Source organism: Leptosomus discolor, chromosome 1, assembly GCF_034619465.1.
Source record: "Leptosomus discolor isolate bLepDis1 chromosome 1, bLepDis1.hap2, whole genome shotgun sequence".
Classification (NCBI taxonomy): Eukaryota; Metazoa; Chordata; class Aves; order Leptosomiformes; family Leptosomidae; genus Leptosomus; species Leptosomus discolor.
In genome coordinates, this window is record NC_141391.1 from 118,502,914 (window position 1) to 118,522,536 (window position 19,623).

General features: G+C 37.1%; 1 protein-coding gene across 3 annotated transcripts in view; it reads right to left on the minus strand.

Annotated features, from left to right (window-relative positions):
• The window catches only part of EPHA6 (EPH receptor A6), a 503,574-nt gene that overhangs the window by 362,467 nt on the left and 121,484 nt on the right, over window positions 1–19,623 (minus strand). For 2 of the 3 annotated variants that reach the window (XM_086477983.1, XM_086477974.1), the window contains exon 3: window positions 9,199–9,862. In XM_086477983.1, coding sequence (XP_086334109.1) covers window positions 9,199–9,862 — 664 coding nt within the window. Of the gene's footprint in view, window positions 1–9,198; window positions 9,863–19,623 lie in introns of those variants that run through there. The other variant, XM_086477990.1, reaches the window with a different exon arrangement.

Genomic DNA, 19,623 nt, shown 5'->3' on the forward strand with positions numbered 1-19,623 from the left:
GGCTGTAACGAGATACAAGCAACCAGTGCTGAACTTTTACATCCATTAAATAAAGCAGGCCAAGGTTTCCACTCGCACAAAACTCGCCTACATTCAATATATTTGATTGCTGAAAGAGTTAAGGCTGATGATGTGTAAAGTGCAATGAACACTTTCCAAGTCAAATTAATCTGAAATGTTTGAGCTCAAGCTTTAGCTACTGACTCCTTGAACAAGAGAAAAACAAATTGTGGCAAGCATGAAAAAGCTGCATTACTCAAGAATGGAGAAGCACCGTTTCCATCAGTCTCTCTAGGATGTGACATATGTTTTGAGGCCAAATCCCATCGCAGTGAGGAACACAGAACAGCAATGCAGGGTTAGTGCCCTCCTTCACCGCTTGCCATACTACAGCATCCAACCTGTCAGTCTTTCTTATTTCCATTTTCACCAATACAAGAAGAACTTGTACATTGGCATGCATCTGTTTATTTCTGACAAATAAATACCTTTGAATTTGTTAATGCTATGTTTAATTAAAGTCTATTTTAATGCAGGCAAGGCAAGTATAAGGCTTGACCAAGAATTCAGTTATGACTAGATTGTTATTGTTGGAAAACAGCATCTTATTATATATAGGGAAATCAATCTGCACACAGATTTACAAAAGATTTGTTAGCGAGACCTACAGACTTTGTCCTTGTTTCCCACTCTGGCACCTCACACACGTAGCACAGCACAAAAGTCCCTTGCAAGCTTCTAGGCTATATGTGCCAGCCCCTTCACACCTACAGCATAAGAGTCCGTAGACTAAACTGTTGTTATCCCCAGTGTTAAAATCCCAGGACACAGCCCCACTACCAGCTTTAAAGTGGGAAGATGTGCAACAAATGGGCCTAATGCATGGGGTGGGGGGGTGGCACGGGGGGAAGATATCCAATAGCTGAGAAATCTGCACACCAAGTTAAAAAATAATAATCTATCAAAAAATAGTTTTACAATGTACTTATCCTATACACAGTTGAATATATACACAAATACATTTGTATTTAGTTATGTATTTTATAAAAGGTAAAACACAAGTTTTGCACGTGACCGCCACTGGAGTGTACTTCTTTCAGCAGAGTGAGAACAAATAATTGTGATTTACTATGGGCTGCTGCTAATGTCAAATCATGCAGCTGTATTACCGAGGCATACACAACAACAACAAAATCCATCACTGCAGTCCCTCTGACAATTTTTGTCTACTGTTTATCAAGGATAGCTGGTAGGATCAATATCCAAGAGTATACACTAACACAAGACCTGAGGCAAGACACATCTGAGTAATCAGCATGCTTTTGCTTCTGAAACCTCATGTCTATGTGTACAAACAGAAAATAGTGACAATTTTTGCTGTTTAACTTAAGCTGTCTTCCTTGTTCCACTGACAAAGCAGGTATCACACCAAATACTGTACTTCAATGCACACTTCAGTATCAAAGTGAAAAACAATAATTTCCTAGGATTAATTCAGTTTGCAAACAATTAAGTTTCTTATGTATGCAAAGTTTTGTCAGATGCAGCTAGAAAAATCAAGGCTTTAATCTGAATTTTTACAGTGAAATATTCTGGAAACCAGGTTATGGTGGCTATTGTAAGGGTCCTTATCTCGTCAAAATAAGGCAAGATAAGTCAGTATGATGTGACAAGAGCGTGCAAACAACTTGTATTCATTTAGTATTGGTGCAGTTTCCTTGCTACATAAAATCAAGTAACAGGGGTTTTGCTTCTTTTTTAAATCCTCACTTCTGAAGCAGAACCCTCTTCCAGCTGCTTTATCAAATTTCTTGTGTTACAATTTATCCAGCTGAATAGATCTGCAGATGGCTGTAGATCAAGTAAAAAGGGTTGGGTGTGAGCTACAACATGAATTTTTATGGTGTTGAGATTTTTCTGTCTGCTAACTCAGGCAGTCATTGAAGACAGGTACCCTTAGGCACTTACATAATTCCTATCACTTCGATGCAGTAAAAGCCAAAAAAATTCAGTAACGAATGTAAGAAATATCCTCAGTTTTAAGACACCAAAAGAAAGATAACAGAATGCTACAATTGAAAACAAAGCCAAGACCAACAAAAACAAAAACCACAAAACCAAACGAAACCAAACACAAGAAATCAACCCAAAACCAAAACCATGAATATCTTTAGAAGCTTTGAGGAGCTAGTCTGGTACCTAGTGTATAAGAAAGCATGCACAAACACATAATTTTAAAGAAATATAGAAGCCATCAAACCAACCTAAACATGTTGGAAAAAAAGGCAAAGTGATTGAATACAGCAAAGTCAGACCTCTTCAGATTGGTCCAACTCACTAAAAGTTCATCTTTCTGACAGTAAATAACATCACATTCATTTCACATGGTCTACCATGCATAATTTCCCTCCTATTTCAGCTAGGCAACAATATTGTTTTTAAATTCACACTAATTGCAAGCCTTAAGGACAAAAGGGTTCTCTATGTGCAAGTAGGAAAAGTACAGCGCAAATGAAAGAGAAAGCATGATATAGCTTGGCACATGACTTGGCATTTAGGAATTATAAACAGTATATATGAACATAAAAGTGCTGTGAGTAGCATCTGCAATGTCCCACTGCAACAGTCATTTAAATTTTAATATGCTGTAAATATATACTCTTTTTTTCTAATATATACAGTTCTTGAGTTCATATCAAGTCCATTTTTTGCAGTATGCTAGCAGTTACATGCGGTTAAGTATATTCAAAAGATTTGAACAAGTCATTAGCAATTGCTTTTCTATGTTGTTACCTAGAGATCTGCTGTTATCCACATTTCCTATTTTTTTCATGCATGTTCTTGGATAGTACTAAAACCACCTATTTAGTGGTTCAACCTAAAAAATTAATTTGGCAATGTCAAACCACAATGCCACTTTATTTATATTCAGAATTGAAATGAAAATATGCAGTGTTTGCAGATGTCGTATAGCCTTAAGAGGAGGTTTTTCACTGGAAAATACATATCACTAATAATCACAAAGGTCTGAAGCACTACCATGGTAAACTGTGAACTCTAAAGCTCTTTAGACTCACATAAATTACGTAAAATAAACCAAAATTTCTTAAGCACAACAAAAAAAGCTGTTAACCCCTTCCATAGCACTGGTGTATTTAGGAATTTGCTATAAATTCCAATAAATGATATGGCTGTTTACTTTAAAAAATATAATGCAACTATAATAACTTTTTGATTAGGACAATAAGTCACAGATACTATTTAAAAACACAACAAAAACATTTAAATTATCTCCATAGCAGATCAGTGCAGAAAGGATTGTGATACACAAGTGTCCTCTCCAACACCCAAGAAGGTGGAGGAACTCAGTGAATTTTGTAGTCTTCTCATCCTTTCTGCTCTCTGGGATGTTGTTAAGGTATCTTGACCACTCCTCCTAACCTTCTTCATGCCACCTCTAGTGTTACCTCTATACATGCTCCCATCTACCTCCCCCTCCTGCTCCTTCACAAATTGACACCGGCTTTCTGTGCATCATTGACGCATGCGCCTGCTGCGATGACTGTCTTTGAGGTAGGCTCAACTGTCAGGTTTCACTTGAGATTTCAGTTGAAAGGAGGAAATTGAAATTGAAAGGAAGAAGTTGAAAGGCTTCAATTTCAGGGGGAAATAGGCTTCAATTAGAATTTATTTTTTATTTCAACTTGTAAGTTTGTATTATCGTTATTCCTACTTGTCTGCCTTACATTTTGAAAGGAAAAAGGTACTTAACAGCATTGAAGCAAGTTCCATCTACAAGAAAACCACCTGCAGTGGTCTAGAAGACAGATGGTATCAGCTAATCAGCCATGTAGCTGTAGGAAGTCCCAGGACCTTCTGCACTGTCCCATTTCACAACAGAGAAAGAACGGTCAGCAGATCTTATCAGTCCTCCATTCATTCAGCCTCTGACAAGTTCCCATCTCTGGCTACCCAAAAAGAGTTGGCAGGGAATTGTACCCTTGTCATAGGGATCTGCTCCAGCCCGAGAGAGCTGTCTCAGGTCTGCTGCAGGAGGAACTCTCTCTGTGGTGGAAAAATTTTTCTCTTAAAAAGAATAATCTGCAATTTTCCAAATTAAAATTTAATCTTATTTTACCCTTTTTTTTTTTGGTAGTCCAAACCTTTCTATGCTTTTGCTTTACAGATCTTCCTTCACTGCCTACAGGCTGGCAAAGAAGAGTAGATCTCATGAATAAATACCTGGGAGAAGAAAAACCAAAAGGAACCTTCCACAATATCGTATCTGTTAACTATTAGGAAAACTTGCAGTTCCAATGTACTTTTTTTTTTTTTTCCCTTTTCCTGTTTTCATGCCAGCAGACAGGTAATTAAAGCATGACCGTAATATTAACTTCTTGATTTCTCAGTAATAAAGACATGCTATAGGTACATGTATGGGGATGGGGTTAGTTCATATTTGCAAAGTGAAAATATTTTCTAATTGAATCAGATGAAGTGGCTGAAGATAGGCTGCAAAGGTGGAAATTCTAACACTGAAAACAAATGCTCAATACGTTCAGGCATTAGTATCCTTAGGAACTGTTGTTCAGTCAAGTCAAGTTCAAGGAATTCGAACCTTACATTCCCACTTCTTATTGTATTTATTTTAATTAAAATAAACCAGGTAAGTCTGTCAATGCCTGTTGTTTTACATTTAAAAAAATTTTTCAACCATGTGACAACATCTTTTGGGGGTTGGAGGGTTCTTGAGAATACTCCTCAAGAACAATTAACTTCTTACAGCTAAAACACTCTTCTGCATTGTGCTTGATTGGTTAAGACTAAAATAAATACTGAAATTAGCATAATAATTAGTATTTGCCATGTATGATTGATTTTTATCTGGAATTAATTGCTAGCTAATTCAGATAATTTTTGGTAAATCATTAAAATAATCAGACTTCAGTTAACAGTCACCCAATTATTGCTATATCATACCTAAAAAGAACTGAACTGTTGTAATTTAGTTTATATAGCGTTTCTTGTCATGATTGTTTCTTTCTGTGTGAAACAAAACCACACAAAGCCCTGATATGGTCTGTATATATTATAGGTTTGATAATTTTAGCACTACTCGTCTTGGACTGACATTCAGAAAAGATTTGACACTAAACTTTTCTTCTTTTAATTGATGTTTATTACAATTCCATGCAGCTTCTCCTCCTTCGATGCTATGACTTGTGAATGGGGCTGGTATCAATGATTTAGCAAAGCAAGCACCTCATATTAGAGCCATTACGATTAGCATTGCCAGGTTATTGGTACTAACTCAGTTATTAACACCTAAAAAACCAGAAGAATATGTGAATGCTACTGTTATTCAAGATTTTAAGCAAAAAAAAAAAATCTTGAAAGTAGATTCAAATCAAAGACAATATTTTTTCAGGTTATGCCATTAAGAAATATATGTGACACACAAGTAATTGCAAAACTCTTGCAAATAATGTGGCTTTTTTCCACTATTGACTTCGGAAAAGGAAGACAGTTCCCCAATCAATGAAAAATTCTCTATCAAGGTGCCTCTCAACTGTTCCAGACACATGGGGGTATACGTTTATAAGTATGTATATTTTAATCCAGTTGTGAATTCTTCTGAGACACTTTCACTCTGAAATGATGCTTTTAAAGGCAAATACAATGGATAGGGAATACTGATAGAAACACAGGCAAAGAGAGATATACATAAAACCGACATACATTGAAATAACTGAAATGTTGCCAGTTAGGTTATTTTCATCTGCCACAATTGACTTTACTTGCTTCCCTATGATTTTAACAGCAGTGACAAAACTGATCAAAGACTTTTTTATTCCTGATCTTGCTGCTTTGTGAAACTACGAGCAGTGACAAAAGCAGAATATAATTCCTCATGCCATTTAGTACTTCCTGAATTGAGAGCGCATATCTTCACAAATAGCAAAACAGAAATTTGCTTTTTATATTCTGCAACAGGTAATCAATATTTGTCATGAAGAGCTGCTTATTCCCCACTGAGCCATGTGCTGGTATATAATTTAAAGTTTGACCCCATTTGCAAGTAGGAAAAAATATTCAAGTATTAGCAAATATTGCCCACTAACCAATTACTTGCCAGAACATACTTCAAAATACAAAATTATCATTTTGAAAGTTATTTTCATGCAGAAGAAAGATATAGTTATCAGTTTTGAGTGTGTCACAGAGTACGTCTACAAGATGCACTGACAGAATGGCGTCAAATACTTCCAAGACTCAGATTTGTAACTCCAGATGTGGAATGGGAGGGACGAAAGGGCTTTGGGTTGGGATTTGGGGGAGGGATTGTAGAAATACATCTCAGGTCTTCTTAGCAGACTATGATGTAGTGGCTTTTCTCCCCCATCTACCACTCCACCCCATCCCAGCCCTGATTCTACGAAAACAAGCTAAATGTAAATTTTACAAATTTTTCCTCAATAAAGTTAGTAATGTTCAGGTATTTCATACCCATGAAATCATGAAAGAGTTAGTTCAGGATGTATTGACAAGCAACAAATCTTTCTGATTTGCATCTCAGCCAAGAAGAAAAGTCTCAAAATAGGACACTATGGCTGTCTGAAAGAACTCTATCAACACAGATAGCGATCTCAGTTCAGTTCACAATGCTCAGAACAGTCACATCGCAAAAATGCATTCCCAGCTGCCTAAGTATGCATCTCCACCAGCATCTTTGTCACAAAGGGAAACGTGGCCACCCTGACAGTAACCCTTCCAACTCATGGTTTAAACACAAGAGCTTAAGAGTGGGCACTAGTAAAATGAAATTGTTGTTGCTCTTTAGTTCTGAAAGTACCTTAATCATTTGGGCTTGCCTTAGGCATGACATTCATGAAGGAATGCAAATCAAACATACTTTGAAAAACTGTCAGAAAAAGAAGTACTAATACTAAAATACACTGAAGATGACTAAATGGACGTCAAACACCCATGAAAGTGATCTCAAAACACATAGGGAAGTCCTATTAGATTATAATTTTCTAAAACAGTAATTTGTTACTCTTGAGGCAAATAGATAAGAATACGCAAACATTCATGGCTTTGGGTGTTCCATTTCATTTAAGAAGTGCCTGTTCAGCAGCAGACCGGACTGTCAATCAAATAAATGAGTGGAGTCAATGCACAGCAGAAAAGTTTCCTGACAAATTTTTGTGAGCTTTGGTTCCTGGTTATACTGCTTATGTACAGTTCTAAAGCATGACTCACTCACATAATGGACAGAAATTCACTAAGCATTAATGTCTTGGAAAAAAACAAACAAACAAAAAAACCCAACAAAAATCCTTATCCCATTAAGAGAGAAACCTTTTAACCTTATGTAGAAAATTATACTTGCTTCCAGTAATGGCAATGTCAAAATTGTATCTTTATAATGAGTATCTTTTGATAATTAATGCCAGCAAGATCAGACAACAATGTGAATTTCATTTTCTGATTACAATGCATAGTGTGCTTTTAATGCTCTGTATTATCCAAGGTTACTGTACAGCTTGCCTAATACCATCAAACCTGAGGAGGTCTTGAGAAAAATATTTGGCCAGTAGCAATGTCACTTGTGTAATTTATGGATCTAGACACTTTCTATTCCTTTTTGCTACAAAGCAAATGTTGAACCCAAGCAGACTGGTATTTCAGTGGCTACTGAAGCTTCTTTACAATCACTACTACAGAAAGAGTAAATTCTCAAGTCAGCATGAAACTATTACATACAGTAGAAGAGAACATATGAAGTACACTTACCCTGTAGTAACACTTTTTGAACGTAACAAAACAACAAACTACTAAGAAACTGTGCAGTATGAAAAGATGCATGCTGTTTATGATCATGTGTCACCTATCCATCAGTCCTGGCAGGCAGAAAACTAGTCTTAATGAGCACATTCTCTATGGGCAGTAGTCTCAAATTCAATGCACAAAAGCTCAGAGTCCTGGGCCTTACTCAACTATACCACAGCATTTACAAAGTTTTATCTAAGTATTCATGTTCTACACTGCACAAAAGTTTAAGTAATCTGAATGTTTCCATTTGTGTATGAAATCTACTTATTACAAAGTTTTACAAATGCTCTCTTTCAAGAATTGCAGAGTGTTAACGAACCACAGCCATCCTTGGATTGTGCAGAAGACATGCTTTTTGTTACTGCATGTGTTCACTGTCCCACCCATGAAAGTGAGGGGCTGATATAAGGAAAGAAAATGCATTTCCCTTTATAGTCAGCTGCAAGTTGAAAACTTGATTGGAAATGAACTTAATTCACTGCCATAGCGATGAAGTGCAGTACTATGTTCTTCTACACATACCAGTACAGAGAAAAAAGAAAAAGAAAAATCACCAAGCACAACTCTCCTCAGACAGAAAATTAAGATACAAGAATGTGTCAAACAACATTCAGCAACTAACTGATGTATTGATGCCTGCTTCACAAACAATCTGTCTTACTGCATTTGTACATTAGTTTCTGTGAAAAAACAGTACTAGATATATAGCGTTACTTATACATTGTAATGAAACCATTTTGAGCACTTTTGATTTCAACCTTTTGCATTAACTCTGAACAGGGTTTCAAATGTCTCTGAGTTGATATCTACTGATTTTCTACTACGTTAATATGCACGTTATCTATGGAGGCATTTAAAACTCTTCGTTTTACAGAAGCATGGATAATGACATTATCTTTTCAGGTGAATTCATCTCCTCTGTCTTTACGTGCCTATAGAAAAGACACGAGTTAATTGACCAGATCCACTTTTTAGGCATAGGGAGGAAAACATAGATTCTTTTTTCCAGTCACTGCTCATCTCATTCTGTGATAGATATCCAGAACAGGGCAGAGGAATCCTGGTCCAAAGCATGCACTTATCTCCAATAACTACAGAAGGAGTCAAGGTGACTAACTGATCTATACATATGTACACGTGAGCACCTACGGTTAGACAAAATGAAGGTCATCTTCAGTAACTAAATGTTTTCTTAGAAATCCACAATATCATAACTTCATCTAACCTTGCTTATATCTGGACAAGAGGCATTCCTTGAAAAATGTGATGCAGTATTTCCAATATACATCGAGTTATTTGCTGTACATAAAACATCACTGGACTTTTTGTTAATTAAAAATTAATCAAACAATGTTTTCTTACCATGGCAGGACCCATCTACTTCTTCATATCCTACACTGCAGATGCATCGTCCTAGAGGCACAAGCCAATCCCCATCCGCTCCACAGTACAGTTTTGGAGTATCACGTTCTTCAGCACTCTTCACACAGGAGCCCCGTACTTCCACCAAAGAGGAAGAATCAACCCTTGGAATAGTATCAGGAAACATAGCCAAATTACGGACCGTGAAAGGGCACTTTTTGTAATAAACACGGACTGAGACCAAAGCAATGCATGCTCCAATGTCCTGAAAAGCAAGATAAAATCCTTTCTTGTTTATTGGCCCAACCTCACGAACTTCTGTGTTGAGTTTAAGAATGCGGTCACCCAAGTCCATCTGGGTAAAGCTCTCATCAGCTGCAATAGTATCAATTTTAGTGTACTGGTTTGTCTTGAATTTTACTCCATGAGACTCATCTGACTCCATGTAGTAGAGATTGAAAGTTTCCTTGCAGGTTCCCAGTACCCATGGAATACTGTTGCAGTCCCTCAGGGTAAACTTCATTTCCACATAAATTTTCTGTGCAGCATCACGGGAGATCCAGTTCGTTTGAAGCCAGTTGTTTTGGTTTGGTTCCATCACATTGCATACCTGATAAGTATGAATGGGACGATTGTGTTCATCCATTTCAGTTATGGCATCCCACTGAAAAGAAAATAAAATTGTTTGAAAACTAAGAAAACTACATATTACATGTATGCACATACACAGAGCCCACGTATAGACAGACATACACATGCACCCCATATATATGCATCTATAGCATAAGTAAGAATAATTATTTGCTTAAAGTTTAGCAGAAAGACTAGTTAAAAGCAAATACCAACTACAGAATGGTACAACAGGTTTTATTTCAGAAACTCTTATGATAAGTTTCTAGTAATAAAAACTTTTAAAAATCCAGTGTGGCTCAGCAGAAGAGGGAAATATTTGCCATGTTTCCATTTGCAAATTTCGTAAGTCTGAGAACATTCCTGAACATAAATTGCTAGAACAGTCCTGTTTGGTATGCCGGTGGGCTGGCTCTCTGGCAGTCCTCCAATCAATTCCCACAGCTCAGGCATATGGCACTGGCCAGGCACCTACAGCAGTCAGCAGATGCGATGCAGCCGCTGTGATTTGGTGGGTCTGAGGCGTTTGGTGTAGGTTGTCCTGGTTTACACAATTGCCCTAGAAACATTTAACTATATAGAGAAATGCTACATTTCTGGCTCTGTAGGGTCTGCATTACACTTATTTCTGCTAAAAAATAAATAATGAAAAAACCTCAAACCTGTCACAGGCATCATGCCGTTGTTGCCTTTATAATTTCTTTCTTACACCTCTTTGGAGGTGAAGGAGGAGTGAAGTAGGAGTGCCTACTTACTTCAGTATTACAAATAAGGTATGTTTGGCCTGCAGCCTACTGGATTGAGAAAATGTAGGAAGTACAAGTGCAGTTTACCATTTTTAAACAATAAAAAATTATATATGTATATATATATCACCATTTAGAAATCCTGTGGAAAGATGGACTTTAACTGTTCATCTTTTTCTGTGAAAGAGGAAGATACTACTTAAGTGTAAATTCCCAGACATCAGATAACTCTTAAGGCCCAGGTGAACATGTAGAAAACTAGCTCGTTTTACTTTGAGTTTTAAGAACAAATAATGTCACAATATGGAAGTAGAAGAACATGCTTATCTCTAAGGCTTTTCACATAATCTCTATGTAAAAAGATAACAACACAAAAGCACACAACACCAGCAACAAGGTAGGGAAAAAATGTGCACCACTTTCTCTTGCAGTGAACAGATCCACCATGGTGGAAGCAGCAGAAAACAAACAAAAACCAAAAAAATCTGTGGCTCCATTAGCCTAATGACTTCGATTTTAAACGGTGGCTGGAATGCAAGTAGAAAAAGGAATCCCAAGTGCTGCCAGATGCAACCAGAAATTGAGATTCCTGGTCACTGCAGTGTGCACCTGGAGCTGTGCAGAAAAATAGGTTAAGTGAAGGTCTTTATAGGCCACCACTTCTGGGGCTTCTTCCTATCACAACAAAAATGATAACCTCATCTGAAGGTCCTGTCCTAAGAATCACAAAACATACTACTTATTATATGATAACCAGACAATGGCAAATATTTAGCAATCTGCCGACTCTTAAGAGATTCTTACATGGCCAAGAGCTTTTGGCCTCTATGACTTGTACGCATTCAGACAGGGCAAAGATGCTACTTCAGCAGTCATTCAGCTACTTTAGAACAAATTTAGATTTGGTCAAAGTTGTGTGATGAAGGATTAGTCAGCACAGGGCTTCTCCTGCCATTGTCCCCAAACTGGTGTGAACTATGATTAAAGTCTACCTTATAGCAAGCAATATAATACCCCAAGTAGATCTTGGCTTTGGGAAAGGAACAGGAGACTTTCACGCTCTGATGGGCTAGGTCTCTTCCCTTTTGCCAAGTGTGAACCCACACAGCTTGAATAGATTCAAAATTCCACAGCCATGAGGGATGAAAGCAAATAATTAACATTATTTTTAATTTTAAATAAAATTAATTAAAATCTACAGCTCCAAGCCTTAAAACTTCACCAGAAGAGGTTTCGTAAAAACAAAGCAGTTAAGTCTCTCAGCCACTGGTCCCCATTTTGCTTACCATGTCTGTTACATGAGCCAAGTACATACACCTTTTTCTTCACATATAAAACATGTACTGTAAGTTTAAACGTTATTACACAAATGTGTGTTATACACAAATATAACCACAATGTGGATTTAGAAAAAAAATAAACAGAAGCACAAAAGGTCTGCTGCATTTATTTGTGTATCAAACCACATTAAAAGGAAGATGTGCTATATACTGCAGAGGTCTCAAAAAAAAAAAACACCAAACAAAAAAAACAAACCCAAAAACAACCCACAGCAAAAAAACAACTCACAAAAGCACAAAACAAACCAACCAACCACCAAACAACAAAAAGGGCACCCCTAAACCCCCAAAAATGCCACCACACCAAACCCAGAATAAAACAGTAGTAGGTGGGATGACAACATAGTTTTTAAAATATAGAATATTCTTCAGAACAAGAGTAAACTAGCTTAACGAAAAGCCTCAACATACTGCTGCCTCTTAAAAACATCAAGAAAAAAAATTCCAACATATCCTCCCCCTATCATGAGATTCTCTTCAGAAATACTTATATATTCACTTTGAATCAGTACCTTGATTTGAGCTTAGAAATTAAAGGCCTGAAGTTAGCTGCTAACTGTGTAGTTAATATAAATCTATTACTTCTGTAGGAAAGTAAAGGCTCAGCACTTCAATAACTGGTTTAAAAGAATAAAATAAGATGAATTGATCAAACATGGACAGTGCTTTAGTTCATTCAAAGCAGACCTTGCATGCTTCATGCCTGTGCCTTTCCATTGTGCTCCCAGATAGCCTGCTGACAGCTCCCAATTAATGAGAATTCATGTATTGGGCAAGAAAAACATTCAAAAGTCATTTGCAAAAGTGTTTAACATAAGTCATAGTCTAATTGTCATACACATAGAATATTTTCAAGAATGGTTAACATTTAACATTTCAACCTAGCCATGGCACTCAGACATATTGTATAAGGTATACTGGTAAATACAGCTGTTTGTTGGCATGTGCTCTTAATTGCTAGTTCCAGATATTAAGAGCAAATGAGGTGAACTCCACCACCCCAAAGCATCAATGTAATTTACTGAAAAGTCTGACAGAACTCAATCTGTGATAGTCTTTGATAATGACACTTTCTTCCTGGGCAAAATACAATCTGCTTTGAATTTTACATAAATGTTGCATTTTTCTTCTGATAAAAACAGTCAGGAAATATTAAGCAATAGTTAAATTCAGCTCAGACAACAGAAAGGCAAACAATTTATCAAATACACACTAGGGGTTTTTTTGGGTGTATAGCGCCTAATTAATGAAATGAAAAGTATCTATAAACATGTTAGTTGTGTAAAACTATTCTTCACTTAAACCTTGAAAACAAATGAACAGAAGCATCTCATTGCTGATGCTTACATGAGAATGTGATACTCCCCCCAGAATACCTAACCTGACATGCATAAAAACTGGCAGGAACTGTCTGGTTTAGACAAGCTGACAGTTCAGACTTCCTTCCTCTTGGCATCCCAATGCACTGCATGACTTTCAAAATTTTTTATTACATTCCTTCCAAATGAGGAAAGCCTTTGATAATGTTGATGGAAGCAGCAGCAGCATAAAGCTAATTTTTACAGCTGGAGTTCCAGGACTCATGAAGAAGTGTCAAAAACATGGTTTGGAAGAAAGACTTCAGAATTCTACTTTAACATTGTAATCAAGAGCAGCATGGATAAGAGGTTACATTTTACTTTCACATGTGGCATAAAGCAGGGGTTAAGTGTCACTAAAATAGAAGAACATGGAATTTGAAGATTGGTAGAGATAATATTTTAAGATTACTTGTCACGTTCAAGTACAAAATATGAGATTTGGCTACAAACCACACTGAGATTTTAGACAAAATTTCAGCAGCTTTCATATCTCTACAAGCTATTTTACCACTTCTCTGTTTCATTTTAGAACTTCACTAATATTTAGCAGCTGTACAGAGAACACTATAAAGACCAAATTGCCTAAATAAAATCTTGTACCAGCTATATATAATACCAAAATCTGTTTTCAGTGTTCCCCTCTTCTTTTTATTCTTATTTTAAACCAAATATTATAGAATTACAAAATCTGCAAAAGACACTTATTACAATTCAGTAGGTTGCATGACCAAAGGCTATACGAACATTACAAAAACAGAGATTGCTTTTCAGGTATTTTATGTTATTTTTAAACACGTTACTGTCTGATAAGAAAATGACTTAGCAATACAATGCTATTGAAAAGTAAACATGGCAGATGAGTTTCAACCTGATGGTAGCGGTCATCACTTCCCTGAAGACACCAGTTACTTCAACAAATCCTGAATCTTGACTTATCTTTAAGCCACGATCAGCCTCTTAAGCAAACTCTTATTGAGGTCATATTGTGTCGCTTAAAGAAAAGAGATGTTAAATTGATGATTGGCATGATTTGCCCAGTACTAGCCATAAACAACGTTGGATTTAGGGGGAGAAGGTAGAACAGAAAGGACTGAGAGGATATTAGCTCACCCTGTTGTCACCTCTCAGCCCTCTGTGGCAGCACTGTGAAGCTGTATGTTCCCACATCAACCCTACGCTCTTTGACTTCCAGTCCCACGTGTACCCTATGGGCAGAGAGTAGTCAAGGCACTGGAATAGGGCATCTTCTCCCATGTGAAACCTGCACTGCAGGCTCTTCTCCACCATATCACTTGAGCCTCGTTTCCCACATTGCAAATCTTCATTGTGCCATTTGTGTAGAAACAAGGTCAAGCAGATTCTCTCCATTTAGCAGCACCCTACTTGCGCTTGAAGAATTCATTACAATATTTTATTTGTATGCAAAACTATACTGTAAGAATCTTTTCCAATTAGTAGGGGTAGCTATATCAAGTATTTGAAAATGTCTATTTCATAATGAGCTGACACGTAAGTAACTTCACATGTAGTGAAAGGCGTTTTTTCCCCACAAGTTGTCACACTGAATGATGAATTAATAGTGACTTCTTGATCTCAGATAACTGTTATTCGGGCACCAATCCCAGCAGAAGTTTTGTAATCTAGGATGGCAGTTTTAGCATCTTGCACAGCTCAAGTTTCTTCTATCGACATTTTACTTCATTTCAAGGAAAGGGTAGGGACACTGGTTACTTAGGCCCATGCCCTTACTCAGCAGTTTAAGGAATGGAAAAAAAAACAACTTGCCCTTATAAATTTTTCTGCATTTGTATTCCAAGCTAGGAAGTTGCCTCCCCTTTCTGCTTCTCTAAAAGTGAAGGGTTCTGCACTTGCACATACCTAAACAGTGTATCTTAGCTCACTCCTGAATAATAAGAGGTTGTAGCAGACTTAGCATGCAACACATTTAGATATTAAGTACACAATAGGACCTCTGAGTAAAATATTCTACACAAATCTCTTATTGTTGAGCAAGTATGTTGTCGGGATAAGTACTGGCTTTCCATGCAGAGAACTGAAAGAAAAAAGTTGTGCCTGAAAAGAATATGGGATAGAAGATCGGGGAACAAAACCTGTTGACTTCAGCCATCCTGCATTGAACTACCTCCTACGAAAACACATCTGTAAAGGTGAGGCCTCAACAGTAGTAAGTCTTATTACCTATCTGGCTACAGAAGAAAGATTTCCTTTCTAAATCAAGGAACAAAACCCATAAAGTTCATGCTACACAGATCTGGTTTACTCTACTGGTTTCAGAGAGCTAGGTAATTTTGGAAATGGGGCTGTCAGCTACTTCTTACACAAAAACACAGACTAGCATTTGAAAATTCAGCGAACCTGAACTGTAGCGATGCAATTTTCTGACATATGTCCCTCATTGCCCACAGATATCCTCCTAGTAACAGTAAAAGGGCTGGACTACATTTGATATATAGAAGTGCTGCTATCCTAAAAAACATTGTGGAGAGAGTTACAAGTATGTTCATGCAACTCATGTACCCAAGAACAGTTAGGTAAGCATTTCCATATTTATGACATCTGATGAGGATAAGAAGGAAGCAGATAGTATATTTTCTAACATTTTAATCGGTTCTTCTATTTTTATAAATAGTTTATTACTCATTTTGGCCATCATTATTTGCAGGTCTCAGCTGGGAGTCATCTAACGAAATCTACAAGTGAATTCTCACTTTCAGCTGTTCACTACTGACAATCTTTTAGATCCCATTTCCATGGAAACCAGCTGAATGGTAAAAATAAAGACAGTTTTAAAAGTTTTTAAAATTCTGTTTTACTGTCTTTGGTGAGATGATCTCCACGGAAATGAGATCAGAAAGGTCTCAGCCAGGAAACAATAGAGAAGGACCTGCATTTGGCATGCCCAGCTGCTGGCTGACATCTGGCAATGCAGATTTAAACATCTTGCTGCTGTAGTGACATTCAAGGAAAACCAGCTATACTACAGAACATAACTTCTTTCTTAAATTAACATGCTTAGGAAATGAACATTTTAAAACATAGTTGGCATTTAAAATATGACACTGAAAACAGCAAGATTAAAGAATATTAAAAAAGAACAACAGAATTACTGTAAATTAAAGGTATTGAGTTAATATTTTCCCCATTCCCTCTTTTCTTTTCACTTCCACCTTTTTTTACCCCAAGATCTACAAATCTATATGTGAAAAACAGATGCTCAGACCTCCAAAGCCCAGTAAGACAAGTGATAATATTGAACTTGTAAAATGAGCCTATTTAAGATTAAAGAGAAAAAAGAAAGAAAAAAAAAAGGCAGACAAAACTCTACAGCTATTCATGTATTTCCTAGCAAGTACAAGTCGGCATAGTTAGCAAAATAAAATAGCAAATAAACTACTTACAGTCTTACATTTAAATCAAGCCGATTTAAAGTTGCTTAGGGAATGTGTATAAATATATAGCATGCATTAGATTAGATTTGTAGAACTGTAACTGCGATTGCAACACAGGTTTAGAGGAAAACGTGACGTCTGTTTTCTACATAGGCAGTAGCGTATGGGCACAGACTATGACACTCAATGGCAAACCCTTCATAAAATCTGTAGAAGTAAATGTAATTAAAGGGAAGAATAAAATCAGAATTAAAAAATAAAGAAAGAATAACTAGGGAAATATAAACAAGAGAATTCAGGAAAGAAAGTGGCAGATTATTCTGTGTTCTCCAAAATACAAGCGTTAATAGGTTTCTGGCTGTGGAACAGCTCTCTATGGCTGAAGTGGCCAGGATGATCCAGAAAGCTCTTAGTGCACTCAAAATTGAAAATCCAAAACAGCGAGTTGCTTTTTTGTTATTTACATGAAACACTGAATACTAAACATGCATGTTCAGACGATCCAACTTTACTCTGCTTTGGAAACTCTTCTGGTTCATATGGATGTTTTCTTCAGGCAAGCAATACTAAGATCTGCTGAGATTTTGGGTAATGAGCTCTGGAATCCAAGCAAGACCAACTTCAGATATATTCAACGATTGACTCTTACTTGGGATTAGCCAGCATAGGACTTTGGGATCAGAAAGCAAGACAGGACATCCCTGGTCTAGGATTGTAGAGCCCATTGCAGCTGTTCTAGAAGAAAATGGAGTCACAGGACCTGAACATGGACTTTTATGCATATACTAGAAAAGATCAAGATGCCAAGAAACATGTTTACGTTTCAAAACTTATAACCTGATGTAGGGCTCAAACTACTGAGGAAGTTTGACAGACCAGAATCCAGGTAGCAGTATCATAATGCACCAATGAAAATGTTTCTGCTGTCTGGATATGGCAGCGAAAGTATAAAACAGGAGCCAGAAATAACAATACACCTTTCCTTCCATTCTAGATCATGAGAAGGCAAAGCACGTTCAGAAAAATGGAAAGAAAAACAAAAAAAGAATTCACACATACATGTGCACACATGAAGGCTGTTTATAACAGACAGATAAGTAATTGAAGCCAACAGATAACACATAAAATGCCATTCTCCTCAGTATTCTGGAACAAGACCATTGTTTCCCTGAATGTGTTATGCACTATAAGAGACTCAATGACTTGCATCAAGGATCTGCAAGGATAGCATGCCAGACTGTAATTTTCTTTCTAAATGAGACACGCTAGAAAAACCTCAGCAGGTAGTGAGAGATGCTGCAATTCAGTGGTGAAAAGTGCTGTTGATCTCCTTTCCAGGGGCATCTTATCACTGTATAATGCAACACTTCTGACATATTCAGAATTGAATGGAAAGTGAGAGCAGAAAGTCTACGCCTTTTCCAGGTGTAGCTATAGCTCTTAGCACTCAACCCTGCTGCATACCCTTCAGAGTCTGCCTGTGCGCCATCTCTGGGACCTGCATCATAGCTTGCTGACCTCTCTTTTACAGAAGAAATAATAATAAAATAAATATATAAACCAGTGGTTTACAGGTATCTGCTACAAGAACGGAGCTGGATCTAGCTGATTATAAGAGTTGTGTGCTACAATTAGCTGCTGAATGAGAATTATTGGAATAACAAAGAATACATGCAGAATGTAATAGAACTAAACAGTAACACATGATGAAATACACAGATCTGTTGTGGAAAAACTGATGTGCATATGTAAGAAAAAGTTTTGTTGCCCATTAGTAAATAAAAGATATCATGACTTAAAACACCTAAGTGTAAATTCTTATACTTTCTTATAATAAGGCAAACAAGGACTGAGAAAAGAATTACAACTAAAACATAAATAAATCAGACTGTAGGTATAGTTCAGTCAGGCTCCGATAGATATTAGCTGTTTAATAGTAACGTTTATTTGCTGCTGTATTGCTTTATTTCTTGAATATGGGGAGCTGAAGCAATCCTGGCTCTGCCCTTCCCAGCACCTAGTATGATCAGAGTAACTGGAATAGAAATGTTATAATACTGCTCAATAAAGCCAGTGTGCAGGGTACGTTGGTAACACTGCACAATAGCTGGCTGCTTCAGCTATGTGGCCTGGGGGAACTTGCTGGATCTCCAAATAGCAGAGATAATGTTACAGTAAATGTTTGTATCCAGAGATATTTAGAAACACAGAAAAACACAGACTGGAGGGACCTTTACAGGAAAAGCTGAGCAATCTCTACATTTCTAGTTCAGAAATTTCTACAAATTCAGATGTCACTTATTAATCTTACTAAGCTGTTTGTGACCAGCTCTGTGCAGCCATGTCAGTACTGCACTGACTCTGACCCAACAAGCCCCATGGTACTGGATCTGGTCTGTAGACGCCCCTCCTGCCATACCCCCACTTCCTACACACCTCAATCCCGCAAATTGTTTTGGCCTGCTGAGAAGCTGGCCAAAACAGGGCAGAAAGAGACACTGGGTAGAAGATATTCTCAGCCCTCAGTCTGACAGCTGACCTTGTCTGCATTATGATTTAATGCATCAATTACTATGAGTCAAATGACTGACTGCTTTTACCAGTTAACCCCTTTAAAAATTGTGCATTGCATCAAGTCACAAATCTAGCTTAAATGCACAAAGTTCCAAATATTAATATTCTCTTTTACTTGCTTTACAGTCTTTCAATCTTCAGTTCCAGTATTTGTAACTCCTCTTCAACAGAGGAAGATCCTCTTTTGCCTTTACCACTCCAAGAAGCAGAGTGTTAAGCAAATACCACAGAAACATGGCAAAACAACTCCTGGCTATGCACACCCAGAAAGCAGGATATGACTCAGAGTTTCCCATTTTCACTTCCTAATTATTCAGAGAAAAAGCATTTCAGTACTGTGATGGCAGAAACTGTATAAATACTT